At 43.9% G+C, this 20,200-nt stretch overlaps 1 protein-coding gene across 1 annotated transcript in view; it reads right to left on the bottom strand.

Annotated features, from left to right (window-relative positions):
- The window catches only part of AKAP12 (A-kinase anchoring protein 12), a 104,296-nt gene that overhangs the window by 46,605 nt on the left and 37,491 nt on the right, over positions 1-20,200 (bottom strand). Inside the window, exon 2 of the mRNA XM_066615677.1 lies at positions 12,136-12,253. Coding sequence (XP_066471774.1) covers positions 12,136-12,253 — 118 coding nt within the window. The remainder of the gene's footprint in view (positions 1-12,135; positions 12,254-20,200) is intronic.

Raw genomic sequence — 20,200 nt, 5'->3', positions numbered from 1 at the left:
GAACAACATCACAAAAAATACAGTATTACTAACATGCTGCGACAGCAGTCACCTTCACAGACCAGCCATCATCATGCTTTTGCGGTGGTCTCTATGTGACACATGCACATCGTCTAATGCCGACTGTGTGCATATCCAACTGGACATTGAATTCAGCAGAAGTGCATGGAGGCAGTACATAATTCTAAGACTTCTATACAAGTTTCTGAGAATCCAACAGGGTAAATACTAAGCACTACAGTGAAGTTTCAAGTCACCGTGGCGACCTAGTACCAAGCATTTGTCTAGCCTTGCATTAATTTGTCTATGATGAGACCCCTGCGCATCTGCCATGACACTACTGTTCATGACATAAGGTTCCAGGGTACATCATCAGCCTGCATGGAGTTAGGTGCTTTGGGGGAGGGGCGGCGGCTAGCTATCTTCCTTCTCAAACTGAGAAGGAATCTACAATGCATCCAACATTTCTCAGCAGTTGGGCATTTCCAAGGAAGACAGGTAATAGCAAACAACTTATATTCCAGTCATTCTATCTGCTATTACTGTTTTTCTTACTGAGGAACCTTAAGAATCTTCTTGAGATCTCCACGATTCCTAGTGAACCTAGTTCCTAGTGAACATTTGTAAAGGACTAGAATAAATTCTGTTTAGGTCTCAACCTTTGTACTACTAAACCAACAAAGGCAAAGACATGAAAGTCTCTTTTCTGACTATTTATGTGTGTGTACATGCATGTATGTAATCAGAGCTGATAATAACATTTTTCAGAGCAAATGAAACAAGACTGTGTCCTCTATTTTCCTAGAGGCACAATTCTGAATACAAAAGAAAGTAGACATTCCTGTTGTAGTCAGTGCAGCACCAGAAACACCTACTTTGCTCAGGGGACTTGGAGTTGGATGACGTAGCCAAACCCACCTCTGCCAAGTTTATATATCATTCTACAGATATGATAGCTCCAACAGAGCTGTCAACTCCTTTAATTCCACTGTATCTTTCGCATATCTTCATTCTAGTTGGGTACACATTACATCCAAAACAGGAAACAATTATTTGCATTAGCTCTGCAAAATGCCATAACAAACAGCTCCAAACTGCTGCTGAGGCCACCCTAAAGGAGCCTGCCACTACCACCTCCCTTGCAGGGCCCTGGCTCTAGCTCAGCCATTTTCAACCACTGCGCTGTAGCACACTGGTGTACCACGAATGGTCCCCAGGTGTGCCACGAGAATTTGGGAGAGGGCCATTTATTAGTAGGGCCAATGGGGGATGTGAGCCCCCATTGACAGTATGGTGCCTTGTCAGTTGTTAAAAAACCAATGGTGTGCCTTGACCATTTTAGTGCCTTGTCAGTGTGCCGTGAGATGATAAAGGCTGAAAATCACTGCTCTAGCTGTTGGTAAGCAGCAGAAGGCAGGGTTAGATAATCCAACACTGAACAAAAACACTGCAAGGAGGAGCCTCTCAAACGAGCAACTGATTCCCAGTGAGGCAGGAACAGTGGGGGAGCAGGAAGCCCAGCACAGGAGGAGGTCACATGTCCCTTCGTCGAGCCCTGCCTCCAGCTGGCACAAGGGGCAATCCCATTACTAAGGAATGCCCCTGCCTCTACCAGGGAAATTAAAGAAGACACTTGCCTGCTGTAACATAAGAATGTCCAGATGAGTTTGTATTTTCTGCTGGAACCAGCAGCTGACATCTGAAAGTCTGATGGAAACCAGATGTGACTCAGTGGTAAAACAGAAATATGTCCGCTAATCTCAAGATAAAGCAGGCACACATCTTCTGCACTTTCCATAATGGTGGGACCAGTTCTTGAATAGGAAAAAGTAATGTGAGAAGTGGCCCTTTGACGCATGGAATGCTCTGTCTTGAATTTCAGTGATGTAGCTATTCTGGAATGCAGAAGAATTTGCCTGCTTTATGAAAGGAAGATTCCAGCTACCATATCACCTTGTGAACATTTTCCTTCACTGAAATACCACAAATTCTCCCAATATACACACCCTCAGCATCTGTTGGTAAAATGAGCTTCATTCTTTATGTAATTGTAGGAATCTTTTTTCTTTTTACACTAAACACATACAATTTTGACATTTCTAAAAAATTAGATTATCCAGTGTTAATTCCAGGACACAGTTTTGTTTTGTTAATACTTTTAAATTTATACCTTTCAGTGTACAGGACACTTTATAGTCTTATATCATTTATTCTCTTGTCTACTACTGCAGAAGGAAGTTGCACTTCACTGAAGGCGATAGAGATGCTATGACAGCCAAGCAGAGATTTAAACGTGACTCCCTGGTGTTCAAACTCAGCATACTATCTACAACACCTCACTAGTTCTGGAAATGTTCCTATTGGCTCCCAGATTTTTAAGTTATCCCACTGTTCCCAGTAGTTAGTGAATCTGGCTTCTGTTGGCTTCGTATTCAAGTCCTGACTCTAGGCGCTCCAAACAATTTTTTCTAGGAGTAAGGCAACCCAACGTCCTAAGCCAGCAGTTTCCAAACTTATCATGGTCATAGCACCCTTCTTTCACAGCAGCTTCCTATTTCTCCCAGGCACTGCCATCTTGGATTGTGGAAGATCTTGCGAGATGGTGGCGCCTGGGAGAGCTGGAAAGAGGCCATTGGGAACATCCTGCAGTGCCCCTGTGAGTTTGCCACAGCACAGTTTGGGAACTACTGTCCTAAGCTCACAAGATGCATATCACATTCCCAACCTTCTCTCTCTCTCTCTCTCTCAGCCCCTACCTCACTTTCTCCTTCCTACTACATACAGCCTAGCTTACAAATGCCCAAACTTTGTGGGCTTCCACTATGAACCAGTATAGCTTGGGCTTCTTTATCAGTTTCTTATCCATTAATTCATATGTAGTTTTCTTGTGAGGCACATGAGACCAGCCATGCTCTAGAACACTGGTTCCCAACCTGTGGTCTGGGGACCCCAGGTGGTCTCCCTGAAAAATGGTCCATGAGGTCTCAGGAAAAAAAACTAAAAACTTTGATCACTTCCAGCATCTCACTGAGCGAGCAGTCCCTCATGGAACACCAGAGAGGGTGGAGAACAGACCATCTGCCACTGGCAGCAAAACCAGCAAATCACAAATCTTCTCTATAAATAATAGATCTCTAATAAATCTTTTCTAATTACAGGTGGCCTGCGTCATCCGTGGATTCGTTATCCACAGATTTCTTCATCCATGGGTCCCATGGGGTGGGCTGACCTGGGCTCCTCTTGCCTCTGGAGGCTCTTCTGAAGCCTGCAAAGGCCATGTACATCCGCCCGTGGCCTCTGCAGGCTTCAGAATGAAGCCCAAAATTGTTTACAGGAGATTTCTGATTTTCAATGAAAATGGGAAGTTGCCTTTAAATTGGTCCAGGCTTCATTCTGAAGCCCACAGAGACTGACAGCAGATTCATGTGGCTTCAGTGGGCTCCAGAAGAGCTTCAGGACTGACCAGAGATCAACTCCGGTCAGGTTTGGAGGAGCGAAAACCACGAGTTTTGAATACCTGCAGTTTTTGTTATCCGCAGGGATTCTGGGAACAGAACTCACATGGATAACGAGGGCCGCCTGTATTACAAATTTAAATGTATTTTTGTGTGTGTGGAGGAGGGGGCTGCATGTGGTCCACAACAATTCCAATTTTTGCCTCTGCGATCTCCTAACGGTTGGGAACCACTGCTCTTGAACAATAATGGCCAACTGGCTGCCCACAGGTATATCACACCAAAACCAATTTCTTAGAGCAGTAGTTCTCAAACTGTTCTCAAACAGTAGTTTGAGTAGTTCTCAAACTGTTTTTAGAGCAGTAGTTCTCAAACTTTTTAGCACCAGGACCCAGTTTTAAAATAATGCTCTATTGGGACCCACCTAAGTCTACCAGACTTTTAAAAAAGAGATCTAGAAAGAAATAATATTTATAAATAATGATAAGAAAGAAAGACACAAACATTTATTTTCCTGTATTTACACATGCTTGAAAGCTGCAGGAGCTCAACTCCTTGTAGGGCAGCTAGCAGCTACTGCAGTATCTGATTTTTGAATAGTTTCAGGGTTTAAAGCAATTTGTATCTGATGAAAAGATCAGTATCTAACACCCTTCATTGCCATCCCCTGCATTGCAAAAGATGGCATAGTCTATAACTTCTCTTCTACAACCCCTCCCAGATCTTCCTTGGCAGAGAGACACTGTTTACGTATTCTGAGCCCCAAGACCTGTAGACCGGTCAGGGTAACAGACCCAGATAGTACAACCAGGCAGGGCCTAGGAGATGGGGGTAAAGGGGGTAATTTATACCCAGCCCCAGGGCCAAAAAGGGGGCCCAGGAGCCAAAGGAGGGTGGCCAGAAATTTCCTGGGATCTTATGTTTTCCTATCTACTCAGATTTATTGACTGCATGGGATGCTGGGAACACTACCACGAGTTTGCAGTTGCAGTTACTGCCAAACCATAAATGGTGGGCCAAGGAATGTATACATGACACTTCTTAACACAGTGTCAAATCTGGGAGGAAATAGGATTGCTATAGTAGCTCTTTGACTTGTGGATCTGTTTACCATGAAGGAGTGTATAAGAGCTCAGGGACACTGCTGTGGGACTACAGCTCTGCAGAAGCACGTTTTGGTCCGCACAGGACACTTTCCATTCTAGTGTGAGCCTAAATATGATATGAATTTTTTGCACGTTTTTCTATATTTAAAAGATTTTAGAGAGACTTAGGAGTGCGTTTGGTTTTCTGTATTACTGTATCTAGCTGCCGATGCACGTGGTTGGGTAGACCTGGACTTCAAAGACTTTTCCAGCTGTCTCCACCCTTTCCCCATCCTTTCACCTGTCCCTGCCCCCATCCTGCTTGCCCATCACCACCCTCCCCCGCTCTGTTTCACCCCTCCCCCTTCACAAAGGGGCCCAAAAGAAACTTTGTACCCCTGATAAAATTTCTCTCTGAGGCCCTGTGACAAGGGAGGATGTAGGTTTAAAGAGCAGTGTTTCTCAAACTGTGGGTTGAAACCCACTAGGTAAGTCACAAGCCAATTTCAGATTCATGTCAATATTTCATTTCACTATTTTATTTTTAATATATTAGACTTGATGCTACCATGGTATGTGACTGCATTTGGAGAAATGTGACAGACCTATACTTTTAGCAAGCTACTATGTATATTCTTTTAACAATGATAGTCAATGGGACTTACTCCTGGGTAAGTGTGGGTAGGATTGCAGCCTAGAATTATTAAACATTTTCCTGCTTGATGATGTCACTTCCAATCATAACATCACTTCCGGTGGGTCCTGATAGATTCTCATTCTAAAAAGTGGGTCCCAGTGCTAAATGTGCAAGAACCACTGCTCTATGGTATTATAAACTTCACATGAGATAATTATTTTGGGTTTGAAACGTTTCCCCCCATTTGTTTTGCTTTGACTGTAATGCTGAGTTGGTAAAATATCAAATATTTTTCCTCCATGATTTGACAATAAAAGAGCAAGCCAATCCAACAATATATTATTAAGAATATTTAAATACTTCTTTTCAACCAAAAGTCATTCACAAAGCAGTTTACATAGCAAAATGAATAACTGGTTATTGAGGGGTGACTGGCTAAGCAAGCCTGTATGGATTCAACTTGTGCTAGCTTCAGGAACTCAGTCCAGTTCCTTGATGAGGAGCTTGGGAAAGCACTAATTCATCATGACTGTTTCGTCTTGTACAGGTATCCCAAGAAGACAGTGCTAAACCTTATTGGTATATATGCTGTATTGAGTTCCAGGAAAAAAGTTGCAAACTTTGCAAGTGTGATTACCTCGCTCTGTAGCAGACTCCCTGGTTGAGCATAAAGAAATGCTACAAGACCTGAGAGCAGAGACACACACATTTGTCTTGGGGGAGACGGGGACCAACACTCATTCCAAGCTCACCTTGCTTAGTATGACTCAGGATTTCATGGCCTCCACAGCCCACTGTGGGACTGTCTCAGGTTGTTATGAGTATTACAGATCTCAAATGTCAGATCTTCAGATATAACAGTAGTGTAGCTAAGGGAGGGCACAGCACCAATTCAAGACACCTCAATGCGCCCTGGAAGCTACCCCTTTCCTTTGGCATTAGAACCATTTGTGGCAGCGAGAGCAATTCGCATCCAAAAAGCCTTGAACAGGCCAATGAATGTGAGTTTGTGCCAGGCAGCACAGGGGGTTGGAGAGGGTGGTGAGAGGGCATTCCAGAATGAAGAGGGGGCATTTTTGGGCAGTGGGAAGGCAGAATGGGGGGGGGGATGATGTTAAGATGGTGGAATGCCTTATGAAAGATATAGTCTTATTACACATAGATGAACAAGCCTTGATGAGACAGAATCAGTATGGCTTCTGTAAGGGTACGTCTTGACTCACGAATCTTTTAGAATTCTTTGAAAAGGTCAAGTGGCATGTGGATGTGGGTCAACCTGCGGCTATACTTGGATTTTCAGAAGGCATTTGACATGGTCCCTCACTAAAGGCTGCTGAGGAAACTCCAGAAAAGGAATTAGAGGGTAGGTCCTCTCATGGATTAGGAACTGGTTGAGGAACAGGAAGCAGAGTGGGTGTCAGTGGTCAATTTTCATGAAAGAGAGAGGTGAAAAGCTGTGTGTCCCAAGGATCTGTCCTGGGACAGGTGCTTTTCAACCTGTTCATTAATCACCTGGATACCAGGTTAAGCAGCGAGGTGTCTAAGCTTTCAGATGACACCAACCATTTTGAGTGGTGAAGTCCAGAAGCAATTGTAAGGAGCTCCAGAAGGATCTCTCCAAACTGGCAGAATGGGCAGCAAAATGGCAGATGTGTTTCAATGTAAGTAAGCGTAAAGTAATGCACACTGGGGCAAAAAATAAAAACTTCACATATAGGCTAATGGGTTCTGAGCTGCCTGTGACAGATCAGGAGAGGGATACTGGGGTGCTGGTGAACAACTTGATGAAAGTGTTGACCCAATGTGTGGCGGCAGTAAAGAAGGCCAATTCTATGCTTGAGATCATTAGAAAAGGTATTGAGAATAAAATGACTAATATTATGATGTCATTATACAAATCGATGGTAAGGCCACATCTGGAGTATTATGTCCAGTTCTGGTCACCACATCTCAAAAAAGATATCATGGAAATGGAAAAGGTGCTAAAAAGAGCAACTAAAATGATTACTGGGCTGAGGCATCTCCCTTATGAGAAAAGGCTACAGTGTTTGGGGCTTTTCAGTCTAGAAAAATGGAGCCTGAAGGGGGACAAGATTGAGACATACAAAATTATGCAAGGGATTGATAGAAGGGATTTAGACATGCTCTTTTCCTGCTTACGTTAACACCAGAACTAAGAGATCTCTGCTAAAATTGAATGTTGGGAGAGTTAGGACAGAAAATAAAATACAGGTGCAGCCTATTTATCCATGGATTTTTTTATCTTTGGATTTGTCTCAACGAGAATGGGGTGGGTTACTGAATATCACACACACCTTTGCCACCTTTGCCCTACGCTGGCATCTCGCTCCATTTCCAGGCAGCCCAAAACACTGCAAAAAGGCTCCAACTTGGCAGGGAAATAGCCCTGGAGCCATGAAAGAGGTTACCCTTGCAAAGGAACCTCTTTCCTGGAGCCCCTGAGCCAGCTGAGGCTGAAGAGGGGAAGGGGGGGCAAGAACCTCTGTAGCCAGAACACATGCAGCGAGGTGGAGGTGGAGGTGGAGCTTGATCTCTCTCTCTCTCACTCACTCACACACACAGACAGGTGCCATACCAACAGAGGGGATTGCTTTAAAAGAGAAGAGGGGATTGCTTTAAAGAACCTAGGGAGTGTTTGCTGAATTCTCCCCCCCCCCCATGGTGCAGGCTATCACAAAGCCTTCCCACCAAGCAAAGCATGCTATTTACAGCCCAATCCTCTCCACACCTTCTTGGGAGTAAACCCCATTGACTGGAATGGGGCTTACTTCCAAGTAGAAATGCATAGGGCTGGACTCTGAAAAACTCAGCATCCCACCTGTGAAAGAAGCGGGACAGCTGGCAACAGGGAGGGCTCAAGAGGTGGAGGCAGGAGGGGGAGGAGAAGGGATTGCTTTAAAAAACCCAGGGAGTGTTTGACAAATTCCCACCCCCCCACCCCCAGTTGATGCAGGCTCTTGGGAAGCCTTGGAGAGACAGATGACAGTCAGCAGAGAGCAGAGAGCAGGACTACAAGTCCCAGAATGCTCTGGGGCAGAGGCGTTTCCATGATGGGGGTTGGGAGGGTTGTAGGAGCAACAGCAGCTAAGAGGAGGAGGAGCAGAACCTGCAGTGCTGTTGGGAGGCCACCTGGGACACAGAGCCTTCCCAAGCAAGCTCACCATTCCAACTGTGAAAGAAGTGGGACAGCTGGCAACAGAAGGGCTGGGTGGGGAGGGGAGGGAATTGAGAACAGCTGCCTTAGTTTCCTTTCAACCAGACGCGTCAGGGCTGTAGCCTATTTGCTCTACGGACTCAGTACAATACGTTTTTTGTTAATCGTGCCGAGTCACGGAATGGAACTAATGCAGATAAATAGGCTCTACCTGTACTTATTTACTCAGCACATAGTTAGTCTGCGGAACTCCTTGCCACAAGATGTGGTTGATGGCATCTGGCCTAGATGCCTATAAAAGGGGATTGAACATATTTCTGGAAGAAAAGTCTATCACGGGTTACAAGCCATGATGTGTATATGCAAGCTCCTGATTTTAAAAGTGGCATACCTCAGAATGCCTGATGCAAGGGAGGGCACCAAGATGCAGGTCTCTTGTTGTCTTTTGTGCTTCCTGAGGCATTTGGGTGGGCCACAGTGAAACACAGGAAGCTAGACTAGATGGGCCTATGGTCTGATCCAGTGAGGCTGTTTTTATGTAGGATCAGGCCTGGTAAGGGAGCAGGCTTGGTGGTGTTAGTGTGAGCCAAATCCTAACCCCCATGTCCAGGCCTGGCAGCCGTACATGAGATGCTTGGATTTGTGCCAGCTAAATAGCTGTCACAGATCTGAGAAGCCCCAAGGGGCAGACGGGGCCTCGACAAAGTTAAGGGGAAAAATATCCTCTTACCCCGAGGTGACCTCCAGCAGCCTCCCAACCTGTGATGGATACAGCTCAGGCCATTACAGCCTAGCTGTATGGCGCAAGTTGGAATTGCACCCAAAACGTGACTAATCCAATCTTTATTTTTGGTACAGTACAGCTCATGTGCAATGCAAGTCAATCAATTCACATTAATTGACTGATCTTGCTTCTTGCTAAACATTCCTCTTGCATCACAAAGAAGTGGGACAATTGGCAATATGCATTCCTGAGTAGAGAATAATGTGTCCTAATGACTCCGATTCTATATATTCACTTTTAGGCACAATGGGCAGACTTAGATTATTACATCAAATTCAATGGTTTTGTTAAAATTTCCTTCCATTTATATTTCATACCAGGCACAAGACATAAAATGATGGAATCACAAAAGCGTTGTTTGGGCAAGACTGCAACCAAACCAGGACAGTGCACCTTTTGATACAGAACTGAGTCATTTGCCTTTGAGAAACCCTTGCCTAGCCAGCATTTGCAGTTAAAGAGAAAGCAACCTGTCTGTGCAGTGAATGGCTTAAATCACTTGCTAGTACGATTAGAGTTATATATTTGAGGATAGTAGTCAGCAGGCCATGAAAAGAGCAAATGCAGAGTAAAACACTATATCATACTTCACACTCAACCAAACCAAGGTATTTTGTTTAAAGCTGCCTTAAACAGCAAGAGAAAACTGGCTTCAATTCAAGTACTTCAGCTTACACACTTGCATCCCTGTAAATGGAACTGCCCGGCACATTTTCCTGTTCTCTTCTGATGCATGGGTCTCTTTTCTGCTTCCATACTATAAACAATTAATTGCTTTTCCAAACACAGAAAGTAGAGTTAATATTAATTGTGACTTTTGTTTTGAATTTATCATTCCCACAGACTTCAGTCTATATACAAAATGGAGAAACACAGCATTTCCTGTAAGCCCAACAATGAATAAGTGTTAGATACTATCAGTGCACATGCACAAGTCTTCAAACGTTTGCTTCTAAAACAAGCACCTCTTAACAATGATGAAGATGAAAAACTCCTTTATTCCAGCAAAGGAGATATCAATTTTGTAGCAAAAGTAGTGGGGGGGGGGGGGAGAGAGAAGATATCATGAATTATTCTATTTCCTCATGTATAACTGGTGGAAATCAGGAAAAAATGATCTTAGCTGTTAATTCCCTTTCTCAGTGGTTCCAGGGTGGCTCAGCTTTTGCTTGTGGGAAGCTCCTCCTCTTGGCAGCAGGCACAATCAAATGATCCAAAGGGCTTCAAGAGAAGGGGCTCCCCGACAAGAATAAGCACCTGGAGCATAGCAGCAGAAATAAGTCCAACTATGACATCTGAAAGAAAACTATTTACAACCTATCTAACTAGGGAAGCCGTCAGGATTCATACTGCTTATAGCAGGGGGTGTCAAACTGGTTTTATACTGAGGGCTGAATAGCATTCATTATGCCAGCTGAGAGCCAGAGGTGATGTCATTAAACAGATCATAACAAAAAATAAGCACTTTTTCTCACTTAGAAACTCATGAGCTGCAAAAGACAGAAATTTAGCCACTTCAGATGAAGAATGACTGGACACTCCCAGTCTTCTTAGGAATTATGAAAAAATGTGAGTAGACCCCAGACCCAATCAGGTCCTGAGAAACAGTTAATATGACTCCAAACTAGAACAAATGGTTGATCACTTCCAGGACGCTGGTGTTTGGCATCATACTGCACACTGTACAAATCCATAAACCTGACCCTTGGGGTCCTCATGAGTTTCAGGGCCCACATTTCACCATCTTGATGACCCAATGATTGGAGGTTAATGCTGTCACTTTTCAGCACACTGTCAGCTCTCTATGCAACCTAGCGAAGAGACTGTGGCATCATGCTAACTGTAGATGTTTGGAGCCTCTGGAGCAAGAGGATGGCTGGGAATGACCTCTAAAGGTGGGTCTGCCCTGTTACCATCTGGGTTTGGAACTTCCCTGGCTCTTAGGTTTAAATTCATTTCTGAAGCTCTGAAAGGAATGCTGGCCTTTGAAGGAGTACTCTGTATGCTTCCTGTAGAGTTAGAGTAAGGTAGAAGTAAGGAGACATACGCACAAGGTGCTAGCAAGGTGCTAGCAACTATGACACCTTGCATTTAGGCATGAGAATGGAGACACGTGAGACAGTGGGTTACCTATACTCTCGGTGCCAAAATCCAGCAGTAGGTGTGACAAAACCCAGGTCCTGCTGTTTCATGGGGAGGGGAAAGAAGGGTTATTTAGCCTCAATTACCTCCCAGCACTTGCTGCAGAAAAGGCTATCCAACTGCAAAGTGGGGAGGCTGAATAAAGAGGCAAAAGGCCCAGGACAAAGCCCTTTAAGGACTTGAGGCACTCTGACCTTTCCTGAGGAAGATCCCAAACAGGTGAAGGAGGCCTCCACTCCCAGTACCCTGGCTAAAATGGGTTAAACAAAGGGACTAGCTAGAGAGGAACAAAATTTAAAAACTATCAGTGCTCAGCAGCAGCCAAGAAAAGCACTCTCTAATCTGAAACCTGGCAAGGTCAGCCCAGGGAACAAGGGGGAGTCCCTCTCCTTGGAGCCTTTCAAACATATGACCCTGCCTGCTGCCAGAAGGAAACTTGAGAAACTTGACTTCTCTATTTTCACCTATTTTTCCCCTTTCAAGCACTTCAGAAACTTTTGTGATGCCTTAGTATCTTGAAGAGGTTCTTGAATCATCTGGATGCAGTAGCTTGTAGCTGTAGCTGTTTTCCCAGGAAACCAGAAGTCATGTGTTTTCACCCAAAACAGGCATTCTGAGCCTCTCTGAGGTTCTGAAAGGCCTCCGGAGGCAAGGGAATCACACCCCCCCCCCCGCCTTTCAGAGGCTTTGCATAGTGTGAAGCCTCACTTGACGATGGGGATGTCAGTCCTCATCCCTGTTGCTAAACAATGCACAACAGTGTCAGTTCACTACAGAAAAGATCTCAAAATCCAACTTAACGTTTGCCTTTTCCACAGTCCTAGGGAACCCAGATGTCACTGCAAACATCTACTTACCATCTGTTACAGCTCCTTCTGCCTGCTGTCCATTCAGCTCCTCTGGCTTGAGGCTGAGTTCCAATTGTTCTTCTGTAATTCCATTAATACTGGAGATCTGTCCATTCTTCTGTAAAAGCTGCATTGGTCAAGGGAGAGATTGGAGGGAGAAAAAAGGAAGCAACTATATCAGGAATGTCAGTGTTTAGCAAAAGTAATGTCATTTTGCCATTTTTCTTTTTACAGAGATAAACACTCAAAGATAAACACTTTTGATGGAGGAGGCGGGGCCAAGTAGTGCATGAGCAGCAGGATTCCAGAGCTCCTGGAATTAGTAGTTTTTCTTCTTATAATTGCGGATTTAAGGAAATCCGAGGACAAAGCCAGGAGAGGTTTTATCATCCTGACAGTACGAAGTGTCTTGAGAAGGTCAGAGCTTCGCTGGGGGGCGGGGGCTTTCTTCCCGGGACACAGCCGTTGAGGCAGATAAGGAAAAATGGCAAAATTTACCACTAAGCTGTGAAAACCCCTGTGGTGATACCATCTAAGAAAGAAGGAAATTGGGAGATCAAAGTAAGTGCTGACTGTATTATGCAAATCTCGGCTTCAAACGATTGATTTGGGTTAACGTTCTGGAGGAAAAGGAGAAAGGGGGAAATTCCCCCGACTTACTGGTGTTTTTTTAAATCTGAGACAATACGGTGCGATCTTGATATTATATGGACTATCATCTGATTGATATAACTCTACAAATTTTGCAAACTGGTACTGGATACAAATTTTACTAGACTTTATTTTGGACTATTTAAATATGCGGAAGGATACTGAGCGGCGAACTGACTTTGTTTAGTCTGAAGGTCTTGTATCTCACATTCCACAGTAAAAAGAGCTGCTTATGACATCTAGTGGATTAAAAGAGAATTGCAAAGGGAAAAATGTCAGGAAGAATGGGGAAACCTCATGGAAGAAAAAATACAAACGTTAATTCTATTGAGCCATCAGCAAGGAATTCAATTTTTACAAATTCAAATTGGTGTGGAAATCTTAAGTCAAGAGATAAATAAACTGAGTGACGCGAAAGAAAAAGGTGTAACCGAGGAGAAGATTATTGACCAACAAGCTGGAAAAGAAACTTTGATAGAGTTGCAGACTGATGGAGCAGCTCAGAACACAAGCATTCAGATGCCATCGGATCAGAATGGAGAAGAAACAATTGGACTGACAGGCATAGAAAAGGATCAAGAGAAGGAGAGGATCTGCCAGAATTTGGATTTGATGGGAGCAACAAGAAGAGGATATTTATTAAAGTGCCAATTATGGAGAAAGATTTATGTGAAGTTTACAAGGAAAAAGATGGAAATTACTTAGAGATATGCAAGATATTGATGAGTGGATAGAATTTGAGATAAGGAGAAGAATTGATATTCAAAATAGAGTAATGATTTGGTAGATACTTTTATATTTGAGGTAAGAGATATGTTAGTATTTTATAGGTCAATTTAGAAGACTTGGAATTGGAATTAAAGTGTTTGAGATTGTTTTGGAATGATAATGATAGTAAAAATGGTTAAATTTGTATGTTAAAAAATATATGTAATTGAAAATATATTTGGGGATGTTAATTTTAGAGATAGTAAAAATGGTTATCAGTGTGGTAAAATAATAAGTGTTTAATTTTTAGAAAGGGAAAGGTAGATAAGAAGGATTTTATATATCATATAAAGTAACATATTAATAAAACATTTTTATATGTATGTTAGGTATTGAAAGGAGTCTAGAAGGTTGATATAAATAGGAATGGTAGAAATGATATAGAAAGTATAAAAAGTATATATAGTATATAAGTATAATATAGGGAGAGATATGTAGGGTATGTTGGGTATGCAATATAGGATATGTAGAGATAAGTATATATTTTCTATTTTTCCTTTTTTGTCCATTTAATAATTTTTTCCCTTATCTTTCAGGTTAATGAGAGGTAAAAGTAGAAGAATAGTAGATTAGAAATGTGGAATGATGTATTAAACAGTTTGGTAGATGGTGTCTTGCAACCTCTATTATTTGTGGTGTATGTGTTTGTAGTGTATGTTTGTGTGTATTAAAAATTTTTTTTAAAAAAGATAAACACTTTTGACACAGTCCCTCACCAAAGGCTCCCAGGAAAACGCAACATTCAAGAAGAATCAGAAACAAAGAGTGGGTGTAAATGGGCAATTTTCACAATGGAGAGAGGTGAAAAGCAGTGTCTTGGGACCAGCGCTTTTCAACTTGTTCGTAAATCTCCTAGCTTTGCAGATAAGCAGCAAGATGGCCAAGTTTGCAGATGACACTTAACTTTACTGGGTGGTAGAGTTCAGAAGGAATAGTGAAGAGCTTCAGATTGATTTCTCTAAACTGGGGGAATGGGCAGCAAAATGGTAGATGTCCTTCAGTGTAAGTAAGTGATGCACATTGGGGGCCCCCATATCCACGGATCCCATATCCGCAGATTTAGTGATCCACAGTTCAGGTCTGTGGGCCCCCCCACTCCCTCCCGGAGATAAGGGGAACAGAGCTCCCCTTGTCTCTGGAGGGTCCTCTGAGCTCAGCAGAGGCTGCGGGTGTCTGTCCATAGCCTCTCCCGGACTCAGACCGAGCTTGGCAGCTCAAAACACACAACTTCCAGTTTCATGGAAAAACAGGAAGTGATGTTTTTAATACCTTCTAAGGCAGGGGTTTCAAACTCGTTCCATACATAGGGCTGATGTTAGCATTCAGGGCTCCAGCTGAGGGCCGGAAGTGATGTTATTAAGTAAAAGTGACATCATTAAGCAGCTAATGGCCAGAAATCAGATCCTGTTCTCATATAGAAACTCATTAACTGCAAATGACAGAAGAGAAAGTATGCAAATCTTGATCACATTTCAAGATTTGGGAAAGCCCAATTTTCATGTGTGCTGCCATTTCAGCTGCAACACCTCAGTGCCTGAGGGCCGAATAAAAAGCTTCTGAGGGCTGCATCCAGCCCCTGGACCTTACGTTTGACACCCTTGTTCTAAGGCATTGGGAGTCTCAGGGAAGCCCCGGAGGGTAGACATCACTTACGGTTTCTCTGTGAAACCAGAAGGCATGTTTTGAGCTGCCAAGCTCGGCCTGAGCCCATCAGAGGCCATGGACAGACGTCTGTGACCTCTCCTGAGTTCAGAGGATCTTTCTGAGTGGGGACAGGCATTTGCCTGTATCCATGGTTTTAGCCAGGGGTGCTCAACACGTCGATCGCGATCTACCGCTTGATCGCGAGGCAAAATGAGTTGATTGTGGGGCCCTTAGTCTACTCTAGCGATCGACTCATTTTGTCTTTAGCTGCTAAAGGGTTGGGCTTGACTTTGCAGGACAGCCCTCACTAATTGATTGCGGAGCTCTAGCTAGACCTCTCCCAACCGGGCCACATGGGAGCGGCGAGGTTGCTTCGGGTGCAACAGGCAGGCTGTGGATTTCTGCCCTTTGGGCTCTTGCGATGGCTCAGCTTCAGGCGCGCTTCTTCACCGATGACACGAGGTATGTGTGGGAAGGAGCCTGGCTGGGGCTGCAGTGCTAGCCACTTACACGGGAGTAAGTCCTGTTGGCTCTAATGGGGCTTTCTTCTGCGTAGACATGCCTAGGATGGGGCTCTGAGGCTGCAAGCTTGTCCACACTTTCCTGGGAGGAAGCCCCACTGGCTCTAACAGGGCTTACTTCTGAGTAGACATGCATAGGATGGCGCTCTGGCTTCGTGGAACTAAAACCGAGCCACATATTCAATTCAGTCCCAATGGAACTGTGAGGTTGTTTTGTACCATCACTTCACACTTCCCTGGAGGTGAATCCTTTGAACAAAGATTTACTTCTGAGTAAACATGCAGAAAACTGTACTGTTAATCGCTTTTTTCCCCTATAACTTTTTCTTTGTATCCCCCTGTGCATCTGTTTGCTAAATGCAGACACTTTATGCATCTGATAAAATGGGCTTTGGAGCCCAATCCCATGCATGTCTACTCAGAAGTACATATTATAATCAATGGAACTTGCTCCCAGGAAAGTATGGATAGGATTGCAGCCCTACAACACAGTCCTATGCTTGTTCTACCCAGAATTAAATTCCATTATAGGCAATGGTGCTTACTCCCAGGTAAATGTGCATAGGATCAATCCTATGCCTGTCTACTCAGAAGTAAGTCCCATTATAGTCAATGGTTCTTACACCCAGGTAACTGTAGTGGAGCTAAACAAGGGTTGGGCTTGACTTTGCAGGGAAGGCTCAGAGCACAACTTCGGTTGTGCCTTGGAGAACCTGAGGAGCGTCTCCAGAAGGGCTCGGGAGCAGCCTGGGACTGTCTGGAGGAGTTGCTTGGGGCCACTCAGAAGTGCCGCTGATGCAGGGTGGTGGCAGCCTCCAGCTGGGGAATTGCTGCTCTCAGCAGCAATTGAGAGATGCAGGTGCCCAAGGCTGCGGTCCTCTCCTCACTTACCCGGGAGTAAGCCCCATTGACTAGCATGGGACTTACTTCTGAGGACACAGGCTTAGGCTTGGGCACACAAGCTGCAATCCTCTCCACACTCACCTGGGAGTAAGCCCCATTGACTAGCATGGAGCTTGCTTCTGAGGGGACATGCAAAAGATTGGGCTCTAAAGCAGGGGTGCTCAAACTTTCAACTTTAGGGATGCTGGACCTTTAACAAATGTATAGAAGCAAGAATTTCAGCAGGTGCAACTTGTCATCCCACAGATGACAAGCTGCACCTGCTGAAATTCTCTCCTACACAATTTTAAAGGTCCAGGATCCCTAAAGTTGAAAGTTTGAGCACCCCTGCTCTAAAGCTCCTATCCACACTTACCGGAGAGTAGTCCCCATTGACTAGCATGGGACTTACTTCTGAGTAGACACCATAGGGTTGGGCTCTGAGGTTGCAATTCTGTCCACATTTACACAGGAGTAAGCCCCACTGACTATAATGGGATTTTAAAAAAACTCTGGTAGATCTCCGGGTCTTGCTGGGTTTCAAAGTAGCTCTCGAGCCAAAAAAGTGTGAGCACCCCTGGTTTTGGCTATCCATGGGGGGTTTCGGAATGAAACCCCACGGATAAGAAGGTACACCCCATGGATAAGGGGGCAACAGGTGGGGCTCTGAGCAATCTTTCAGGATCAGGAGAGAAATTTTAGGGTGCTCATGGAAGCTCAATGAGAATGTTGACCCAGCGTGCAGTGACTATGAAAAAGGCCAATTTCATGCTTGGAATCATTAAAAAAAGGGATTGACAATATGAACGCCAATATTATTATGCCATTGTACAAATCAATGGTAAGGCCACATCTGTACTACTGTGTCCAGTTCAGGTCACCATATCTCAAAAAGGATATTGTGGAACTAGAAGTGGTACAGAAGAGAGCAATCAAAATGATTAGTGGGCTGTAGCATAAGGGAAGGTTACAGTATTTTGGGCTCTTCAGTCTAAAAAGGCACTTGAGGGAGAGACATGATTGAGACATGTGAAATTATGCATGGGATAGATAGATGGAAATTTTTTTCTCTCTCACACACACTACCATTACCAGAGGCCATCCAGTAAAATTGACTGGCAGGAGAGAACAAACAAAACAAACCTGCTGGCATAGGTCTGAGCAAACCCAAGGGGGATTATTGAGGGCGAAATGGTGGTCAGGATATCGGCAGAGAAAACTCTGCCAAACCCTACACAGGGCACAACCCCCAAAGCTCTGATCTGCCCATGCCCAGCCCCCACTGGCAGCTTACTGGCTCCAGCATGCCAGTGGTGAGCTCTGGTGGTGAGGCTGCAGCTCAAAATGGCACACAAAATGCTGCATGCACCCCCAACAACTTTTTTACAACAATGGGCCATTGTTCCACTGTCATAAATGCCTCCACATGCTGGTCCAATCCTAGTTAGGATCGAGCTGCCAGTTATTTAAAAGTTTAGATGAAGGAAACCATTACATTTTTAAATAATGAGTATGCATAGACACAGGAGGCAAGGTACCAGAAACTGGCTGCAGGGAGACCTAAAATGAAACACACACACACACACACCCACAGCCTTTGTGCAGTGGTAGTGAAGCAATTATCTTGACTCTCAGTTGCTCCATTGTCACCTCCTCTTCTCTACCCCATCTGCCAAGGTAAGTCCCACCACTAACCTTAGGAGCACCTGCTCAGGCAGGAGAGGGCCTATGGAGGATAGTTTTGCCCAAGGCCCCCTGAAACTTGGAACTAGGCCTAGAATTATTTCTCCTAGAAATATTTCTCATACTTAGGATTTTGACCTTAGTTATTTGTAACTGATTAAAGGAAAGACAGGTGAACAGATGTACATGAAAAAGCAGTCATTTGTGACAGATGAATAAAATCATTTAAACCTGTCCCAATACATACTCCTCTGTACAGGAAAAATGGGAAAAACTCTATGTAAGTTAATCGTTGTGATCATATATATTCCTGCACTGAAATGCCTTGGAATCAAGTTTCTTAATGCGTATATGCAAAAAAAAAACATCAAAAAAAAAAACACCACAAAATCCAAAAATATGCAGGAGCATTTCCAACACAGCTGTGCCTTACATGTAGGAAATTCATGTGGTCTGTAATGAACATTTCCCTTATGAACCCTTGAGATGCTTAATAATGACTGGTATACCTTATTAAAAGTTAGCATGGGTGCAGCAAATCAGCAACTGCACGGAGTAAGTTACTCCTCTTGCTGTCTACACAGCTATAGCTTTTGTTTATTTTGGCTACAAGCCAGCCTTAGTTCTTGAAACAGGAAGATTAGGAATGTAGTAACTAAATAAATTGAAAAACTAAGTCAGAATGTATTGCTTACTATAGAAAACATGCAAAGAAGCGGCAAAACATGCAACATCATATTTACTTTTCCAAAGAATGTTTTTCTCATTAAAGATGCACAGACTCTTTTACAAGGGGATAATCTCACAGTACTCACTTTGTGGGTCAATGCAGTCTGTCCTACTTCATTAGCATCTCAGAGCTGGTAATTTTAGTTTTCACTCATATTAAGTACCTCATTTCTTAGAAGAATCTATGCTGCAATTTAGTCCAATTATTTCTAGTTTATCAAACAGTGCTTTCAATTTGATTTGGTCAAATCCAGAGAAAATGTCCTTGGACATGGGAGAAGAGCACAAAGACTGAATGAAGAACATCAAAAAGGACTAAAGGATACCACTTGATGCTAGTTTGACATTATTTATTTACATTTTTTCCCTGCTCTACGTTGAGAAGTGTTGCACCAGAACCTTATATTACTTTCTTCTCACAAACCCCTATTACAGTGGTTCCCAAACTGTGAACTGTGGCTCCCCAAGGAGCCACCAAAAGCTGTGGAGAGCCACAGAGTAATCCCTTGAAGCCCCTCCTTGCTCAAAGCCAGCATTCTCAGAGGAAGACCTGGATAAAGGCAGAAACCAGGGCAATCGCTCTCCTTCTTGGCTCGCTGCAACTGCCTGAGCTTGGCTGGGGCCTCCACTCCTGTTTCACTTTCACCTTTTTGGTGTTGTGGTTAGCAATAAAGGCATCCTCACAATGGTGAATCATAGGAAAGTGCGTGGGGGGAAGATAAGAGACTGAATGGTTTCCCCTAACCTCTCAGATTTTTCTGGTTTGCAAAGGTAGGAGCAGTCAAGCAAACTTTGCTTCTGTGCCCACCACCTCTGGCTGCGACAGTGGATACCAAAAGTCTGTTGCCATTGCAAGGGAGATGCAAATGTTTCCCTTTTTGAAGAATCTGAGAAAAAAAGTAGGAAGGGAGTGGGGGGGGCAGTGTGGGATCAAATGGCCAACAGGGTACTGCTTGCATGCATTTGACTCACAGTGCTGCCAAGCTGAGGCTACCTATAACAAGAGCACAACACACTAGAGGGCGAAGGGAGGTTTCAATCAGCAGCAGACATGCAGCAGGTTAGCGCTTGCATGTACTTTTTGTACACACACACTTCCTCTCCTCCCTTTGTGGTGAAGCCCCCAAAATGCATTTTTCTCTCTCTAGCAGCAGCAGCAGCAATTTAATGACTTGTCAGTCAGACAGCTCCAGGAA

Source organism: Tiliqua scincoides, chromosome 1 (assembly GCF_035046505.1).
Source record: "Tiliqua scincoides isolate rTilSci1 chromosome 1, rTilSci1.hap2, whole genome shotgun sequence".
NCBI lineage: Eukaryota > Metazoa > Chordata > Lepidosauria > Squamata > Scincidae > Tiliqua > Tiliqua scincoides.
This window is presented reverse-complemented; position numbering and strand designations above follow the sequence as displayed.